Source organism: Dysidea avara, chromosome 3, assembly GCF_963678975.1.
Source record: "Dysidea avara chromosome 3, odDysAvar1.4, whole genome shotgun sequence".
Taxonomy (NCBI): domain Eukaryota; kingdom Metazoa; phylum Porifera; class Demospongiae; order Dictyoceratida; family Dysideidae; genus Dysidea; species Dysidea avara.
Genome location: NC_089274.1, coordinates 32760614 through 32779603, shown reverse-complemented (window position 1 = coordinate 32779603; position 18990 = coordinate 32760614). Strand labels below are relative to the sequence as shown.

At 38.6% G+C, this 18990-nt stretch overlaps 1 protein-coding gene across 1 annotated transcript in view; it reads right to left on the bottom strand.

Moving 5' to 3' along the window:
* LOC136250748 (uncharacterized) overlaps positions 1-18990 on the bottom strand; it is a 57024-nt gene that overhangs the window by 21198 nt on the left and 16836 nt on the right. The window contains exons 4-7 of the mRNA XM_066043021.1: positions 18818-18933; positions 9054-9130; positions 3553-3669; positions 872-1517 (exon numbers count right to left, since the gene is read on the bottom strand). Coding sequence (XP_065899093.1) covers positions 872-1517; positions 3553-3669; positions 9054-9130; positions 18818-18933 — 956 coding nt within the window. The remainder of the gene's footprint in view (positions 1-871; positions 1518-3552; positions 3670-9053; positions 9131-18817; positions 18934-18990) is intronic.

Sequence of the window (18990 nt, the reverse complement as noted above, 5' to 3'; positions counted from 1 at the left end):
CAGTTACAAAGAAACCATCCTGTGGAGAGTTCAGCTACAAACAAATCACCCTATAGAGAGTTCAGCTACAAGCAAATCACCCTGTAGAGAGTTCAACTACAAACAAATCACACTGTAGAGAGATCAGCAGAAACAAATCACCCTGTAGAGAGTTTAGCTACAAAACAAATCACCCTGTAAAGAGATCAGCTAGAAACAATTCACCCTCTAGAAGAATCCCGTGTAGAGTTCAGCTACAAGAAAATCACCCTGTAGAGAGTTCAGCTACATTTCAAGTCCCTTAGTAGAGAGATCAGTTGCGAACAAGTTACCCAGTAGGGAATAATAGACGTGTAACAAATATATGTATATAATTTGTATAATTACTGATAAAATCAAAAACAGTTGAAGTATTAAAAATCTGCTTTGTCTTTTTGTTCTTCCCGTGGTAAAGAAAAAAGATAGGTTTAAAATGCCCCAAAGCTGGCCTGTGGCCAGCTTTGGGGTATACAAATACAAAAAGAAGTTATATCTAATCAAAAACAGCCAAGCTTCGGCAACAAATTCACATGAATTGTTGTTATTAAAATTTTTACCGTCAACCTACCATCACAGCCATTTCTTGGTCGCCACCTTGGATTTCACATCTTTTTCACCATGGCCTTTTAGGGGCCGCACTTTTTTTACAGCTTGGCTGTGTTTGATTAGATATTACTTTCATGAAGTAACTTCCCCAACTCTGCATACAACCATGAGTTGTGGTGAGGATTCTGAAATCGTTGCTGCATGTAAATAACTCAGAGTAGTGGCTTGCGCTTATTTATTGGAGAAGTTTACGTTTTACTTTCTTGGCTGCATGACTCACTAACATATACATACATAGGAAACTTACATTCTTGACATCATCACAGCAGTCAATGTCCACATGTACCTCAGATATAAATTTTGCAGCTATGCTTTCATTTCCAGCAATATACCAATAGCAGAGTGAACTGAAGTAAGGAAATCCAATTCCATTCTGTACAATACTATGTCCTACCATTCTACCCAAAGCTTTAAACACTCTAGAAGATGCAGTTTTTGCACTGAAATGTGGTTGTAAATGTGCATTTGGGCCATCAAAGTAGTGGTCACGCTTATTTTCAGCACACTGCTCCAATACTCTAGTGTATATTTGGTGTCTTAAACTCCGCACATCAGTGGGCATCTGCTTATTCAGTCGAATCACTGTTTGGCAACTTGAAATATCCACTCTGAATGACTTGTAAAATGACAGTAGCTTAGAAAAGGCATTGTGCTCACGGATATCAACAAACTTTGTTTTAAGGTTTTTAGACTTTTCCAAAATTAATTTCATCATTTTTTCTAGTGTAGGACCTGATGATAGGCACTCAATGGCTTTATAAATTTCATGATTGGTAAGATTAAAGATAGCAAATATTTGAATCTCTGAAAACTGTGAGCTAAACATCAACTGAAGTCGATTAAGTTGTGGCTGAAAAGTGGTTGAGCTACCAACTGTTTCACCAATTCTCTCACTAACACAAAAACATTAAAAAATTACAAAAAAATTTACGACTATATTGTAAGGTACAGATATTATGCAATAATGTCCCCCTTACATGTGAGTCCATACAAATGCACCATTCTCCTCTACTCAACATTTCCTTTGAGCACAAGTGCTGGCTTGAATCAAGCACTCACTCACTCAAACTTGTGTGAGTTTTCAATACTCAAACAAACAACTCTATAAGAGTTCTAAAATAACCTGCTTTGGAAGACTTAGTTGTTAAAATGATGTTACTGATTTATTAAAACTTTTGTATTTGGAATCACTCTTCACTGGTTTTAGTTTGTGTCAGTGAAAGCATCTGAAAAATATTTTATATTTCACATTTCATGTGCAGGTTCATAGCAGTCTTTCTATACTGGGATTGATGTGATATGTGAACTTCCAAGCACAAAAACCACATAGCTGGTAAGAGTTATGGATCGGAAATAAATACAGTGGAACCTGTGTATAACGGTCACCATTGGACCAGGAAGTGTTGGCCTTTATTATTATAGGTACTGTGCAGAAGTCTACAAAAGATTGTAACGCACAGATATTAATCATAATTACAAAACATTAGCCAAGTGTCATAAATTTACAGTGAAGGAAAAAGAGTTTATATTCTTGACACTGTTTGACATTTAGGGTTTGTACATCCGATATTTGTTAGTAAATGGTTGGACATAAAATGCAGGTGTATCATTGTTGGATGTGGATCCATCTCCAATTTCCATAGTAGAATTGTCGCTGGAAGAATTCAGTGATTCAGTTCTGGGTTTAGGTATGAAAGTTGAATTAATGACTTCACTATAAATTTGGCCTTTAACATAGAGTTTGGCACGACGAATTTTAATGTGTTTTTTGTCAGTTCTGGAACAAATCAAGCTCCAACGCTCCTTTATATACAGGTGGCTGTTATAGAGAAAAACCTGCATAAGGCAGTCAGCAGGATTTTAGTGGCTATGACTGTTGTAATTATCATTAAGAACCGTAATATTCCATTTTGCTGATCAGTAAAGAAAAATGGCAAGGTGAGCTTGTTGGTGTTGTTGTGAATGTTGCTAATGAGCCTTATCCGAAATTACGTCACAGACATAAAAGTGGCTGCTGTAGTGTGGGGATGTTCGTAAAATTTGTATGGGTGACTATGGGAAGAAAATTTTGAACAGCAATATCTCAGCCAAGAAGGAAGATATTGAATTCTAACTAGCAGGTACAATAAGTACGTAAAAGCGATTTTCAGTTGATTTTCAAAACAATGCTAGATTCCCTATTTTTCAGCTAATTTATCACCATACCTGTTGGTTAGAGCTCGATATCTTTTGTCTTGGCTGAGATATTGACATTCAAAAATTTTCTCCCCATAGTCACACATACAAATTTTACGAGCGTCCCCACACTACAGCGGCCATTTTTATGTCTGTGATGTAATTTCAGATATGGCTCTTGGCCACTGAATACTTTTAAACAATGAAGCCAAACAGATTATATAATATTCACTGAAAGGCAGGAAGTGTGATAATTGTGAGTTTATTTAAACAATGCCAATTGTCATCATGGTGGCAGTTTATGGGCGAACAAACCACCAACTGTTCTTTATAAGGCAGCGACCACCATATAAGAGTTGAAGCTATGGCCATTATACACGTTAGACAGGTGACTGCTTAACACAGACCACAATGCATACGTTTGTATTGGTAAGTGTTTGGGACCTCGTGACAATGGCTGTTTTATAGAGGTGACTGCTTAATCCAGGTGACCGTTAACACAGGTTCCACTGTACATGTAGTACAAAAATAGAGGAGGAAGATTATGGAAGGTACAAGACCAATAATCAACCTTCCAATGCCTCAGAGCACTCCTCATGTTTCCATATTTGCAAGTGAAGAACACTTTTGCATACAAAGCACCAAGACTAACTTATGTTGTCTAAACAATCAAGTATATAATAATACATACCACTAAGCATACTTATTTCATATAATTCATACATCCATAGTATTATGGGTATTGCAGCTAACCTTGCTTGGAGGCTTGCAGATTCTGAGTTTTGGCTACATGTGCTCTCAGTTTCAGAATTTTTGGCTAACTCTGCATCATTTTGTGAATCTTGGGTTGCCACATCATCATTATCATCTCTGAGTATATAATGAGGTAAGATTGTTATTATTATTATTACTAGGACCGCGTCACATACAACCAAGTACATACACCAACGTGACAGCCCCTGGTGAGGCTATTAGGTGGTGAAGACATGATCCCCAAATCAACTGAATATGTCACAGTAGTGACAGATATAACACAGTAGTGGCATCGTAACTAAAGGCCACCAGTAGCTAAGTGCCAGTACATCATTGGTGTGGTAATGGCACAGTGATGTGTACACAGTATATGTATACAAAACATACAGGAGAGTATTGCAGTATTGTATGCAGCAATACATTATAGGCAACATCACCAGATAAAAATTATTAGCCAATATACAGCACAGTATATCAACATCAACTAGAGCTAAATAAGGTTCATCAGTGGTGTAGCAATGGTACAGCTAGTGATGGGTGACACACTATAATTATGCATACACAACTTGCAGGAAATAGCTACACAATACTGTAGGAGTATGCAAGCCTGATGAACCAGATAAAGGAAGACAGCCAAGCCAGCCAGAGCCTAGTAGCTAAGCCAGGTGAAGGCAAAAAAGATTAAGCACGTATTGAATTGTCTGACATCAATACAAAGGAAGTTCACCATGCCAGCTGCACAAGACAAGGTTGTTTACTTGTATTTTATATGTAACTGTATTGTAAAGAGCGTGGCATATGTTTTAATGTTTTCTTGCATTGTTTAATTGTGTGAATGAATCCACTGGCAGCTGGCATGGAGACTTGAGATGTTACAAACATAAAAACTTACTTGTAATCTTCTTGTTTATGTCACTCCACGGACATCGCTAATCTTCTCCTTCGCGCAATCTGTAAATAAGCAAGGGTGCGGTACTGGGCGTTATATAGAATTACATGTATGGTCAGGTCATCAGCACAAAAGGGTGCGTTTGTGCCTTCATTCACAGGTGAATCTATCCCCGGTTGGTTCATGTCTCTAGGCCTCGTAGTTTTCGAGAACATTAATTATTAATTTATTATTATTCAGTATTATTTATTTAGTTATAATGTAATTTTAACCGCATTTCGCATTATCTTTATTACTTGGTTGTATAATTAGCACTTTACAGTGACTAGCACTGAAGGTCTGACAGCAACATGTGCTGCAGCCTTAGAATTACCTAACCTAATTTGAGGGACTTAGACCTAATGACTTGACTTACTGACTGATAAGATGTAACAGAAAAGTGGTCAAAGTAAGGAAAAAATTCCTCCAACCCCAGGATTCGAACTGCAGGTCACCCAATGTCTAGTCGGGGCCACACTCAGTCTTCATCCAGTAACCTAAAGTATTTATTATTAGCACTTTACAGTGACCAGCACTGAAGGTCTGACAGCAACATGTGCTGCAGCCTTAGGATTACCTAACCTAATTTCATTGTGTTACATGGATAAATGGAAAGTAACAAAAAGAAATCAGTAACTAGACCAGACGTGAGAGACCTCAGGTTACAAAAAAGTTAGATCCATTTTATTACCACAACTCTATTGCTACACTAACAACTGTAATTTGAATAGGGATCATCTACACCTGCAGCTAAACCCTACTTCAGTCACATTGTATAGCCATGAATGAAGTAGGGATTAAATGTCCACTAGTAAGTCTAGTAGCTATAGTTTGACCTTCCTTGTTTCATTACTTTTTATTTCTATGATCCCTATATAAAGTTATTTTTCTTTACACTAGTTTTTTTACTTTTTTGTATGACTGGTGAACCATTGCATACTTTATCAAAGGAAAGAAAGGTGCCAGATTCATTGTAAAAATCAATTGTGCAACTAATCTTACTGAAACACGAAGTGGCCTTCTGTTTCATCTTCAACCTGCTATATAGTTAATGTATTAAAAGTGAAGAACAGAACGAGAAGCACCTCTGCAGTCACTACAGAAATTACTGTAGAGTTGGGTTGTTAAGCGCATGTGTCTATTAAGCGCATATTATTTGTTAAGCGCATATATATTTCTTGTGACTAACCATGGCTGATAAGCACACATAGTCCCTTACGCACGACAAAGCTATGCACGGGAAGAAAAGCTGAAAATACTGGAAAATTAATGTCTCCTCAAGTGCTTATATCTTCCTTGAGGTCTCCCTTCGCTATGTATACAGCAAATCAGCCTTCTGGATTGCAATATTCTTGTTCATCACGAAGGATTTCACCCAGAAATGGAGTCAAATATCCTTAAACACTGGTGTGGTGATCACAAACTACTCTAGTGATTCAGTGTTAAACACACCGTGATTATTACTTAGGCGTATGCACCTAACAGATAGATTATTTTTACAAAAGTTTCCTCCGAAAATTATAAGTGCATGCGCTTAACAACCCGACTTTATGGTATGACTGAACAAGTGCCCCAACTATCAATTATTGAAACACGAAGTGGCTATTCTGCTTCATCTTCAACCTGCTATATAGTTATCATACAGCATGATGGTGCTGTATAGTAGGGAACACAAAGGTGTGGGAATGGCCCATGAAAAAACATCACCCAAAAAACCAGCCTCTTTTTCCCCTAATGATGATGAAGCAGTATTGATTACATAAAACTAAGCTCAAACAAGTCTTTAGATCAACCCTAAATGCTTTCAACAAATTGCTACGGAATTAAAAAAAATTATTACATGAATTTTCTACTGACTGAAGAATAACTGACTGACTGATGCCTTCAGACAAGCAAACTTTGATAACGGCTAAGGCTACGGGCTTGATTTTTTCACTATTTGATGTCATTTTGGCCAGAGAGGTGCTTTTTCGCATACCACAGTATGTACAATGCATTCTTCATGGACTTACCAGTGTCCTCCTTTGTATCCCATTCATCTTTGCTGACAGCGAAAAGTGTCGATGTGGCGGTAGCACATGATGGCTTCCCTTCATAACGGAAATCGTCTGTATTTTTCATTGTGGCTACTTTGATTGCAGAGGTGCTTTTCTAACAGTTCTTGATTCGTAATGCTGTGTAATCAGTTGAACATAGCTTACAATGAAGTGTAATGGATACTTCACTTTTCAGATAATAATAGGTAGCTGGGGTGCGCAGCACCATTTAGTTCTTTTGATGCGGTATGCATGGGTTCACCAGTCATAACAATTCTATTTTACAAAATAAGCTAACAAACAAGTACACAAAAATTAGGAATTTTTGACTAGAGTAGGGACCATAGCACATCAATAAAAAGTACTGAAACAAGCTGGAATAGTGCACGATATTAGATCACAGTAAAACAATAAGAAGTATTATATCCCTACCGTGCTAGCGGAAATGCACAGCAGAGATATACCGTATAGCTGGTAATTTTCGAAAGGTTTTATTTTCGGATATTTCGAAGAGGCCCTTCTCTTCAAAAATAAATTCCCATGTCCGGTTGTTTTCGTAAAATAAATTCCCACAAGTGAAAGCAATCGTCCAACTTTCGGCGATTCGTTCGTGTATTCCTCGAGTTTTAGCTCAGTATTGCTGATGATAATGGGTAAACTGTATCATTACTGTACCAATAACCAGAAAATAGGTGATCCAGAATGGGAATTGATGCCGTCTGCTCTATGGTAGGATAGCTAGCTATGATCGAGCGTGATCGTGCCAGTGAATTCACTCCACCCGAGATTCCCTCAGTTTTCTCTCCAGTGCACAGGAATGGGGATTATTCCATCAGTAAGTCAATTTTCGGAAAACATTCACGCATCTTCATAGTTTGTGACACGAATTTCCGTTTATTTGAAATCCATCCGGACTTCGAAATATGGCACTCTTCGAAATTAAGATCTTTCGAAATTAAAATCTTTCGAAATTCAGATTTAGCTTCTTGTGCGAAAATTTCTGTTTCGAAAATAACACGCTGTATGGTAGCACTTTTTATTGTTTTACTGTGATTAAATATCGTGCACTACTCCAGCTTATTTCAGTACTTTTTATTGATGTGCTATGGTCCCTACTCTAGTTGAAAATTCCTAATTTTTTTGTACTTGTTGCATGAGAAGCACCTCTGTAATCAACTCAGCCACTACAGAAATTACAAGTGAACAAGTAATTTTGTGCCCTAACTATCAATTATTGAAACACAAAGTATGTAGCCATTTATCTTCAATTTCAACTACAGTATGTTCTATCCATTACACAGTGTTAAAAATGAGCAGTGGAGAAAAATGGGACACAAAGGTAAGTCTGTGATATATGTACTATACATAGCTACTGCAGATGGTGAGTGTGCACAAACAAGCTGTAGCGAAGTCAAAATTGTACTCAGCGCGTAAGTTATTAGGTCGATCTGCCATAATTATGGCGATTATGATGATTAGAGAGTTAATATCTTTGCAGCCATTTCTTGGTTCTTGCCCTTCGATTTAATATTGTTTTGACACTATGATGACCACATGCTTACTTTACAGCTTGGCTATTTCTAATAAATTCTGTTTTGATAAGTTCTAGCACCTGTCTTAGTGTTACATAACACGCTAAATAGATTGAGCCATTAGTGAAGAATTGGTATTCATGCATGACTGCAATTTTATCCATGGATATTATAGTGACTACCTGGCAGCACTTATAACAGCATTAAACCATCACTATCAAGATATCCTACATCTCTTTGCTCACTGTATAAACCCACAATCAAACTTTTTGTATGCTTGTGTCATTACACGTACATCTGAACTCTTAGCACAGCTGCAATGCCTTGTCATTATTCTTACATTATTTTCAGTGTCCAATATCAAACCCAACATCAATAAGCTTGTGAAGCATGCCAGCAGTTTCCCATACATGTAGGTGATTAACCCATGTGGCATATATTAGTTATACCACAGGCACTCATGCTTTGCCTGGTAAAGTGCATATATACTGGGAAAGCACAAGTGCCCATGGTATAAATAATTACATACTATGCATTTTCCTAAGGCCTACAGGCCCCAGGGCAAGTGCATATATACCAGGCAGGGTATGTGGTTTAATATCTATTACATACATACGTACATACACACATACTGGGCAAGGCACACTGCATTAAGGTGCATATCTGTTAAGGCAGTTAAGGTAGTGTATATATCTCAAGATATCACACAGTTAGCTGTGAATATAATCAAACAGTACGGTAGAAGTGACATTTATACAATTATGTATATAATTGAATTCTTTATGATGGGTTACATTTCTTTCTTCTAGAAACCAAAGGATGATCTAGCTCAAATACTCAGCTTTGTAAATTAGGAACTATTGACTGTTGGTGAAACAAATAAATCCAAGGGCTTGTCACATTTTAGTAGCCTTGGTGAGTTTCAAACATTGTAACTAAACATTCAGAGAATTTTTGTTCTATACTTGACTTTTCCAAAAGCAATACCACAAACTACCAATTTACCTTTGTGTACCAGCATCTCCTGAATGAAGACGATGATATCGTCCTCTGCGAGCTTTACATTTTGGCAACAAACCCAACTGTAATCAACAATAATAAAAACAATGGCAATGAAACTAACAGTTGCATATACAGCCTGTATGTCATAACCATATCATCAATTGTATAGAAAATTCACAGTAAAAAGAGCTTAAATCATAATCATAAATCTAATCCCTACCCTTAGCCTTACATTATTAGTTCTTGTTTTAAGCTATTCATATTGACCAAAGTGTAGGGACACTTCAGGTGAAAATCTCCCAAATTTTATTTTATCATCTCTACTAGTTTGATCCCTATAATTTTGAGCATAACAGGCTAGACTTTTAGCAATGCTCAGCATTATAGGCTCTTATTCAAATCATTGTTGGTGAAGTGTTCTGATTTCAGGAGACTCAGTATACAGCATGTGTACAAATGGATACGTCTTCTGATTATCAAGGATTTGAGGATACCGTTTTCGAGGGGTTTCACTGTAGTCTTCTTTCAAAACAAACATTTCTCATGATCACATAACTATCATGCAATAATCTGCAATGATTTACTTACTGGGATAATGTGTACATGGACATTTCATGATAAACATACTGCATTATAACACATAATTATACAGAAATTGTAACAAAATTGAAATTAAACTCTATGAGTGAGTTATTACCCTATGGTGATTGTGACAGTTTGAGAGGTTACTGCAATATGGAAAGTAGATAGGGATCATAGGGAAAGTATAGTCATCAAACCGCACACCAACATTGGCAAACAGGCTCATTAAGTGAAATGTCTTGAAACATTTAAGCATAGTCTTTTAAATATACACTATTTGGCCTTAGATAAGATGCTTTGATCTAGCACACAACCATGGTTGGTGCATATTTATTGAAGATGTTGTACAAATTGTGAGACTATGTGACAGGCCAGGATGTACTTCACCTACAGCATGCAGTGATCATGTGATAATATCTGATGTTTTCCATCTGTGAATGATTTTAACACTTTTATCTCAACACTTTCTTGAGCAGCATATTTAGATGCCACAAAATTACTTAAGGTAGTTACACTACTGTAGGAGATACTGGACATCCAGTAGATACCTGTAATTTCATGGTAGGTTTGAGATCACGCCCATTACCGATCTTGGTTGATTAATAATGATCAAGTGCAAAGACCATACCTCATAACAATATATTTTACTAAATCACGATGACCACACCCCTTTATTATTGGTTTAGCTGTATTTTATAATGCTAGCATAGTGAAACTATAAAATAGTAACACACCCCTGGTAGGTGAAAGGCTGACTTGAGATACTCTAATACAGCAGTAACCCTAATAGAACAGTCACATGTGTATAGCTGTATGCTATTGCTATAACAAGAAAGCTAGTATATATTTTAAAATTGTTACTTAAAAATGAAGTAGGGATCCAAATGATAATAAGTAGTGAAACAAGAGATGAATGATGGTATTACAGCATAGCTCGGTGGGAAAATCCCTACTTAGGCAACAAAAAGTAATAATATGCAGGGATTTCCCACTGTGAGGGAATGTCACGATAAGAACACTGGTTCGCTCGATATGCGTAGGATTACTCAGGAGGAAGACGATACAAATATCACACTACAACTCTTATTGATCACACATACAAGCGTGGCATAATCACGTGATTACAATCTATAAATAACTTACATTACGTATTCTATAATTACTATTAATAATAATAAATGTTACTAGTTCATCTCGACATCCTCCGGGGGGGGCACGTAGAATTTTGTTCCACTCTGAAATTCACATTCTTCCCTTCTGGCTGCAACTCTCTGAGGACGACTATCAGGTAAAGTGGAGGAGTCGGTAGTACATCTCTTGTTGCTAGAAGTAGGATCATCAGATTCTGCATTGGTAATTTCAGGTACAGTAGAATCCACATTAGTGTTGACTTCTAGTGGGTATAACTTAGTGATCGGTCTGTTTGTTTTACCGGTTGAGGTGCGTAAGTTTGCTGCACGAATCAGTCCATCACCACCAGGTATTAACTCTTCAATGACAGCTAATCTCCAGTCCACACGGGGTTTATCATCATGTATTAGCACAATGTCACCTGTCTTGACCTTCTGTTGGTTGTTGCCAGAAGTCTTATGGGATTCTCTTAACGATGTCAGATATTCGTGCTTCCATCTGGAACGAAAATGTTCTATGATCAGTGACTGTTTCTTAGCTCTCTTCTGGATCTGTGCTTCATCTCCAATAGTAGGATCTGTCAGCTCATCTTCCTCAACATGTCTGTAGGGTAGAGAGGTGATATGTCTTCCATAAAGTAAATCAGCTGGTGTTAATGGATCTGGGTCCTGGGCATCACTTGAGACATAGGTGAGCGGTCGGTCATTTAGAATGGCTTCAATTTCTACCACTAGAGTTTGTAGGGTTAGGAGATTAATGTGTGCTCTACCCAAGACTTTCTTAAGACAGCTCTTCGTTAGCCCGATCAACCTCTCCCAGAACCCCCCATACCAGGGGGCCCTCTTTGGTATGAACTTCCAGGTTATTCCTTGTTTACTCAGAGTGTTTGCTAGATCTACTGAATTGAACAGCTCAGTTAATTCCTCTGCAGCCGACAGATAAGTGGATGCATTGTCGGAAATAACAATTTGAGGTAAACCCTTGCGACTGGTAAATCTGCGAAAAGCAAGTAAAAATGTTTCAGTTGACAGATCGGTGACTACTTCCAGGTGTATAGCTCTGGTTGTGGCACACGTAAATAAGCAGATATAAACTTTCACCTCATCTCTGCCTTGTTGGACATAGAGTGCCCCAGCAAAGTCTACTCCAGATACTGTAAATGGGGGTAAATCTTGTGTTCTAGATTGTGGAAGAGGTGCTGGATCTGGTGCCATGTATGGCTTTCCCTGATGTCTCTTACATATGGTACAGCAGCGCAGTAAGCTCTTAACATATTGTCTTGCTGTGGGAATCCAATACTCTTGTCTTATAGCAGTAACTGTGCTATTGACACCAGTGTGGTACAGTTTGATGTGAGTATTGAGTACGATGAGGGCGGTAAGATGGTGTTTAGGTGGTAATAGGTACAGAAACTTGGTAAGTTGACTCAGCGGTGCATTATGAATCCTCCCTCCACATCGGATAAAACCATCATCATCAAGGAAAAGACGTAACTGTCGCAGCAATGTCAATTGTTTGCTTCTTTGGGAGGTGGACATGAGACTGGATATCTCTTTTCTGTACACTTGAAGTTGACAGCTCTTTACCCATTTCATCTTGGCATGATACAGTTCTTGTGGTGTCATCCCAACTGATCTTGTGTTGCCAGAGTTTCTTAAGGAACAGTTTAGCCTGGACTGTGACTGGAGCCAAGTAACCTAAGGGATCAAACACTCTTGATGATTGCTGGAGTACCTGACGCTTTGTGATTACAATGGTAGTGTGGTTCTGAGGAAGGATCATCTTTGGGATAAAGTGAAGTTTATCAGTAACGGTGTCCCACTGCAAGCCAAGTACATTGACTAAAGTAGTGCTATCAGCCACGTTCTCCTGTTGTGCTAGAGTGTTGAGTTGGGTACAATTGGATGCCTAAGCTCGAAGATTAAATCTTGCCTCAGACATGATGGATCTAGATTCACGATAAAACTGAGTAGCTTGCTGTGGTGTAGTACATCCTGTGATTATGTTATCAACATACAGATTTCTTAGCATGTTAGCTGCTGTTAGAGTGTGTGACTGTTGTAGGTGGTGAAACAGTACAGCATGTAACATAAATGGTGAACTAGTTGCACCAAGCAATACTACTTTGAAACGGTACACCTTGAACTCACTGTTGGGGTTGGTTACATCTGACAGCCATAGGAATCTTGTGAAGTCCCTGTCATGGGGGTGGAGCTGGACGTGAAGGAAGGCCTTCTCAATGTCTGCTGAGATACCAAAACTGTGACCTCTGAACCTAAGGAGAACAGAACACATGTCAGTAAGAAATGGTGGGCCAACCTCTAAACAGTCATTTAAGCTTGGTGAGTCCTTGGATTCAAGACAGCTGCAGTCATAAACGATTCTTATTGGCGTTGTAGTTGAGTCCTTTCTGACTGCATGATGTGGTATGTAGTGACAATTCTTGGTGAACGTTGGTGTTGGTACTTGTTCAATAAAACCTCGTTGTTCTTGTTCGTTCAGGATGCTGTCATAAACATGTAACAGTTTAGGAGTTTGCACCAACTTGTTGATGAAGGAGCATGTTCTTTTCTCACATATAGATCTGTTACTTGGTAAGGGAGGATGATTTTCCTTCCACGGAAATCTTGCAGTATTTGATCCATCATCATTTCTCGAAATACAAGAGTCAATGTAGGACTGTATGGGTTCATTGTCAGTGATACAGGAAGGTGATGTACCAGATGCCTCAATAGCCCAGAACCTTTGCAAGTTTTATTAGTTGGTCTGTAGAGCAGCAATGCGGAGACCACTTGTGGTTGTGTCAACAGATTGTGGGAGTGGCCCTGAAAGTACATATCCTAATTTCGATTTCATGACTGTGGGTCCATTTCCTCGGATGATGTGATCCTCAATGACATCCCAGTAAAGATCTGCTCCAATAAATAATGACAGCTCAAATTCATTCTCAGAGGTAACTGGGTGGGCAAGTGTAAGCCCTTGTAGGTATGGTAACTGGGTAAGTTACGATTTGAACAGCGTTCTGAAGAGGGGCAGCAATGGTTGGTACGATCAGAACAGATAATGGTAGCTTGATGCCAGTCTTAGTTTCAAGATAGATTTTTGCTACTTCCAAATGTTGAGGTGATGGTGTCTGTGACGCAAATGCTGATAGATAAATCATCTCTTTCTTGAGTGGCTGTAACTGTAACTGTAAAGTGTTCGCCAGAGACTGTGACATGAAAGATCATTGTGAGCCTTCATCAAATAAACATTTGCTTCGGCACGACAATTAGAACTGGAAACAGTGGCAACAGCAGTTTTGAGTAAACATAAGTTTCTGTTGTTAGAGTGAAGAATTGTCTCTTGTGAGGTAGAGGAAATAGTGGTAACTGCAGTGCTTGGCAAAACTGGATTCTGTGTGGTAGTCTCAGTGGTAGGAGGTGGTACTACAGTTGGTGGTGATTGTCGTTGCTTGGAACTTATCTCACTATCAACAGCTGTGCAAAGACTTGTGTGGTGCTTACGCTTGCAGTTGCGGCACCGGTTCTTCGATTGGCACTGTGAGCCCTTGTGATGAGCTAGGCAGTTAAAGCACAGTCGTTGTTGTTTGACTATCTTCAAATGTTTCTTAGGGTCAGTAATGGCTACACAATTGGATGGGGGGTGAGAACCAGAACAATAAACACACGGATACTTTCTCTTGATCTCTGGGTTACTAGTGTTATGGGCGTTAGCAAGGAAAGAAGCAGTAGGATACTTGTGGGAAGTAGACGTAGTGGTTTCTAGAATACGAATTTTCACAAGTAGTGCTCATTGTAGCTCACCAAGTGTCCATTCTTCACTTTGCCGCTCTCTGGCTAGGTTTCTCTTAATCTCAGTAGGCAGTTTCCCAAGAGTGATGGGCACAAGTAAATCACCGTAGGAGTCACTGTTCTTTCCAAGTGCAGTAAGGCTTCTGGTGTGGCTCTCAATAGAATCGTGAAACTGTTGCAGGCTAGTGAGAGAGTTACTAGGGCTTGGTAGGTCGATGAGTGCCTGCATATGAGCATTGACCAACTTGTGAGGTTGAGCAAATCGACTACGAAGCAGTTCAACTGATTGTAAATAATTGTTATTGGTGAGAGGAAAACCTGATATCACTCTGGCCGCGTCCCCTTGTAATTGAGCTCTGAGATAATTCAGTTTCTGTACATTGCTTAATACAGGGTTTGAGTTGATGGCCGCATCAAAACTGTCCCAAAATGGTTGCCACATTAGGGGGTCTCCGGTAAACATTGGAATGTTAAGCTTAGGTAGACGACTCACATTGTATCCAGAGACTGAGTTCTGTGGAGGTGTAGTGGCTGTTGAATCAGTGGGTGGCTGTTGTGAAGTGTCTTCTATGTGAGTTAAGTCTCCTTGTTCAGTGGCAGACTGTGAACTAGTGTTTGTAGGTTGAGGGGTGACTGGCAGTATTGAGGTCGTCGAAACATCTGTAACTGCAGGCGATACTGGTTTTGAAGGACGAGTTGTTTGAGAGTGAAGTAGAAACTGAAGTTGAACAATCTTTTTGACGATATTGGTTTGAATTTCTTCGCACTCGTAGATATCTGTCTCTAATTCTTCTTCTTGTTCAATCAGCACTGTTATTTTTCCATCGAGGTTCATCAAAATTTCTTTCCTGCGTTGTAAACCTTCCAACGTGGTGGTCAAAGTGATCGCTTGAAGGTCTGTTAGTGGCTCACTACTGCCCTTCTCTAGTACTTCTGTGACACTTGTGAGAGTCTTCGTAAGATGTGATCGGTGTGCGTGACGAGAGGCGCAAAGTTTCTTGAGTTCCTCCATGAACAAACTGTTGAATGTGTAGCGGACTGCTCACAGCACCAAAAAATGTGAGGGAATGTCACGATAAGAACACTGGTTCGCTCGATACGTGTAGGATTACTCGGGAGGAAGACGATACAAATATCACACTACAACTCTTATTGATCACATGTATAAGCGTGGCATAATCACGTGATTACAATCTATAAATAACTTACATTACGTATTCTATAATTACTACTAACAATAATAAATGTTACTAGTTCATCTCGACACCCACTGAGTTATGCTGTAATACCATTGTTCATCTCTTGTTTCACTACTTTTATCGCTTGAATTCCTACTTCATTTTCAAATTAAATATACTAGTGCAATGCACCTATCAATGTGTTGCCCCACTACCCCCCCCCCCCTCGGGCATATATGAGGCTATAGTGGGGATTTGACACAGCCAAATGTCAAATGCCCCATAGTAGGGCAAACCTATTGTGTCAAATCCCCACCGTTGGCCCCAGTTGCAAGGCGGGATTTACTCTGGATTTGACAAAGCGAAGGAAGTTACAACAAAAAATACTTGGGTGCTTACTGAACGATCGTCAAATGCCCCATAGTGGGGCAACAGTTTCATGTCAATTCCCCCTGTAAAGCCCTACTTACACCCGAGGGGGGGGGGGGGGGGGGGGGTGGTGGGGCAATACATTGATAGGTGCATAAGTAGTAAGCAGATAATATGTGATTAATTTTATTCGTAATTTGGAGACAAATGACTTTTGCCAATCTATAGACCACTTCATCAGCATCAAAAGAAAGAATGGCAGCAGACACACTTTGTTTACAGCTATGTTCAGTTTGAAGTTCACGATGTGTGCATTGTATGTACTGCAGTATGCTAAAAGATACCTATTGGGCTGAAGTGAACTCTATCACAGAAAAAAATCAAGCCCTTACTCTAGCCGTTATTGAGTTGCACTTGCCTGAATGCTGTACGGCAGTTAATCAGTCAGCAGACCAAATGCTTAGCATTTTTTTCTGCTTTGTGATCGCGGTCTTCGGTGGGGCTTTAGGGCAATGAATGTAGTTGTATTAATTAGGCAGGAAAGCTGCTTTTGCTGGAAAGTAAAATAATTATTGATTGTCAAGTGTGTCAAATTATGTAGTCAGCCATCTTTCAGAAACCCTTACTACAGGGTTAGGTATCCAGGAACTTTGTATGACTTTTAGTATTACAAAGTAGATTTGCCAGGGAATTGTTTATTCAATTTGAGTATTTCAGTTTTTTCACATAAGATTAGTACTTTAAAGAGACATCACACTGATTCCCAATTTTGTAATAATCCATTCACACAAAAATAACCAAGCTGTGAAAAAAAGGTGTGGCCTTAAAAAGCCTAGGTAAAAAGTTGTGATATCAAAAGTGGCGGCCAAGAAATGGCTGCAATGATGTTAATGCTAATTAATTTTAACACTGCAGAAATGGCTGCAATGATGCTAATGCTAATAACTTTTAACACTGCATTGTTAAAATTAATTAGCATTAACATCATTGCAGCCATTTCTTGGCCGCTACTTTTGACTTGTTTCACAACTTTTTTACCCAGGCTTTTTAAGGCCACATCTTTTTTCACAGCTTGGCTGTTTTTGTGTGGATATCACTTCTTTTTGTAATTGCAAGTTCCAAAGCCAGCCTATATGGTTGGCCTTGGCACTTCCTTTTTACTCACCTTTGAACTTTTTCCCCTTTACTACAGTAACTAATTGTCGAAGACTGCATGGCTAGCTTATATGTATTTACGAAGGCACGAAGATAGCTGCAAATCATGGGAAATGCCCTAAGTTTCCACAGCAGAAATGATTAATTCCCTCAAGCGCTATTGATCTATAAACGAGTATATGTTGCTTGCCCGCACCAGCTGTACTTGGACGCATGACACACTTGATAAAAAATTTTCATAACTTTTGTAGTACTCTAGTAGAGCACACATTTTTTCTGAGCACTTCAATACAATGTATACAGAATGTTCTAGAATTTCCACTGATAGAACTACGAGTTATCATTCTAGTGTACTAAACCAGAACTTTCATTTATATGGTAGAAATTAAATGAAGTGAGCAACTGACAGTAGTAGTAAGGGCTTGGGTATATAGGTGTGGAGGTCCCTGGTTCAAAACCTGGACAATTTTTTCCAACATTTTTTGTGCACCTTTTTTTACATTCTGTGACTGTTCTATTAGAGTATTTCGAACACGCTTTTCCTTACCTAACATGCCTAATAGTCTCAGTGGTTTCAAACCATAAAAGGCTTACACTACGATAGTAACTTCATGTAAAGACCGATTTTCAAGTTATTTTGTCAAGCAGATTACCCTGTAGATGTGACAACAAAATTTAATCGCTTTTGCAATTTTCAAAATTGCTCATAATTTCGTTGTTCTTAATTCGATCCCTATGACAATTTGGCTGTAAATGTACTGCATTATTCTCTTATTGCCCTCCAAATTTGAAGTCAATCAACTAAAGCATGTGCAAGTTATAGCAAGTGGAGCAAAAAGAAGAAAATAACAGCAGAAGACGAAGAAAAATATGAGGAAAATAAGATGAACTTTGAAGGCGCATATCTCAGTGATGGCTGGGTAAATTCAACTCAAATTTGGCATAGGAGGTGCCCTACCCTGAGGGAGTTCCACAGCAAAACCGGTTAATTTCTGTTCGCGCACTATTGAGCTACAAATGCATGAAAATAGTGTTTTCTTGAAATACACACTTGTCTGTCACGCTTCTACACTAGCTGTACTTGGCTGCACGACACACTATTGTGTGTCCTGATATTAATCATTCACCATAATTTTAAGCTAGTTAATGCATTTTTACCAGTTCAGTAATTCATATATAGTATAATTAATATTAATGGGGAGTGTCTAACTGTCAGTATGGTTTGGAGAGTGTAGAGTTCCCTTTTGATCAAATTAACACCTCTACTGGTGATAGAAAAATGTTGATTGGTGTTGATGAGGGCAGGCCTTCATTCTGATAACAGGCCAAGGGCATTACTTGTTTGATGTGTGCAATGAAGTTAGACACTCTCCCCCATATCAATATTATGAACTCTTGATATAATCTTGATCAGAAGTATCTTTTGGTATGCGACATATGATTTATTTACTTTCTGAAGAGACATATTGGTGGCATGGACCCTACAATTTCTCCTTTATCTTTAATGGATAGATAGACTTAATAGTTACAGGTCTAATATAAACTGGATATTGCTTACCTTAAACAACAGAATGAATGCAACAACAATAAATATTGCAGCAAATGCAACAAAAGTTACTATTCCAATGATTGTTGCAGCAGTCTGAAGTTCATCACTTTTTTTACAACCAGAACCTGAATAGCAACAAAATATAGCACTAATTACTGTCAAGAGAAACATTTACACAGATG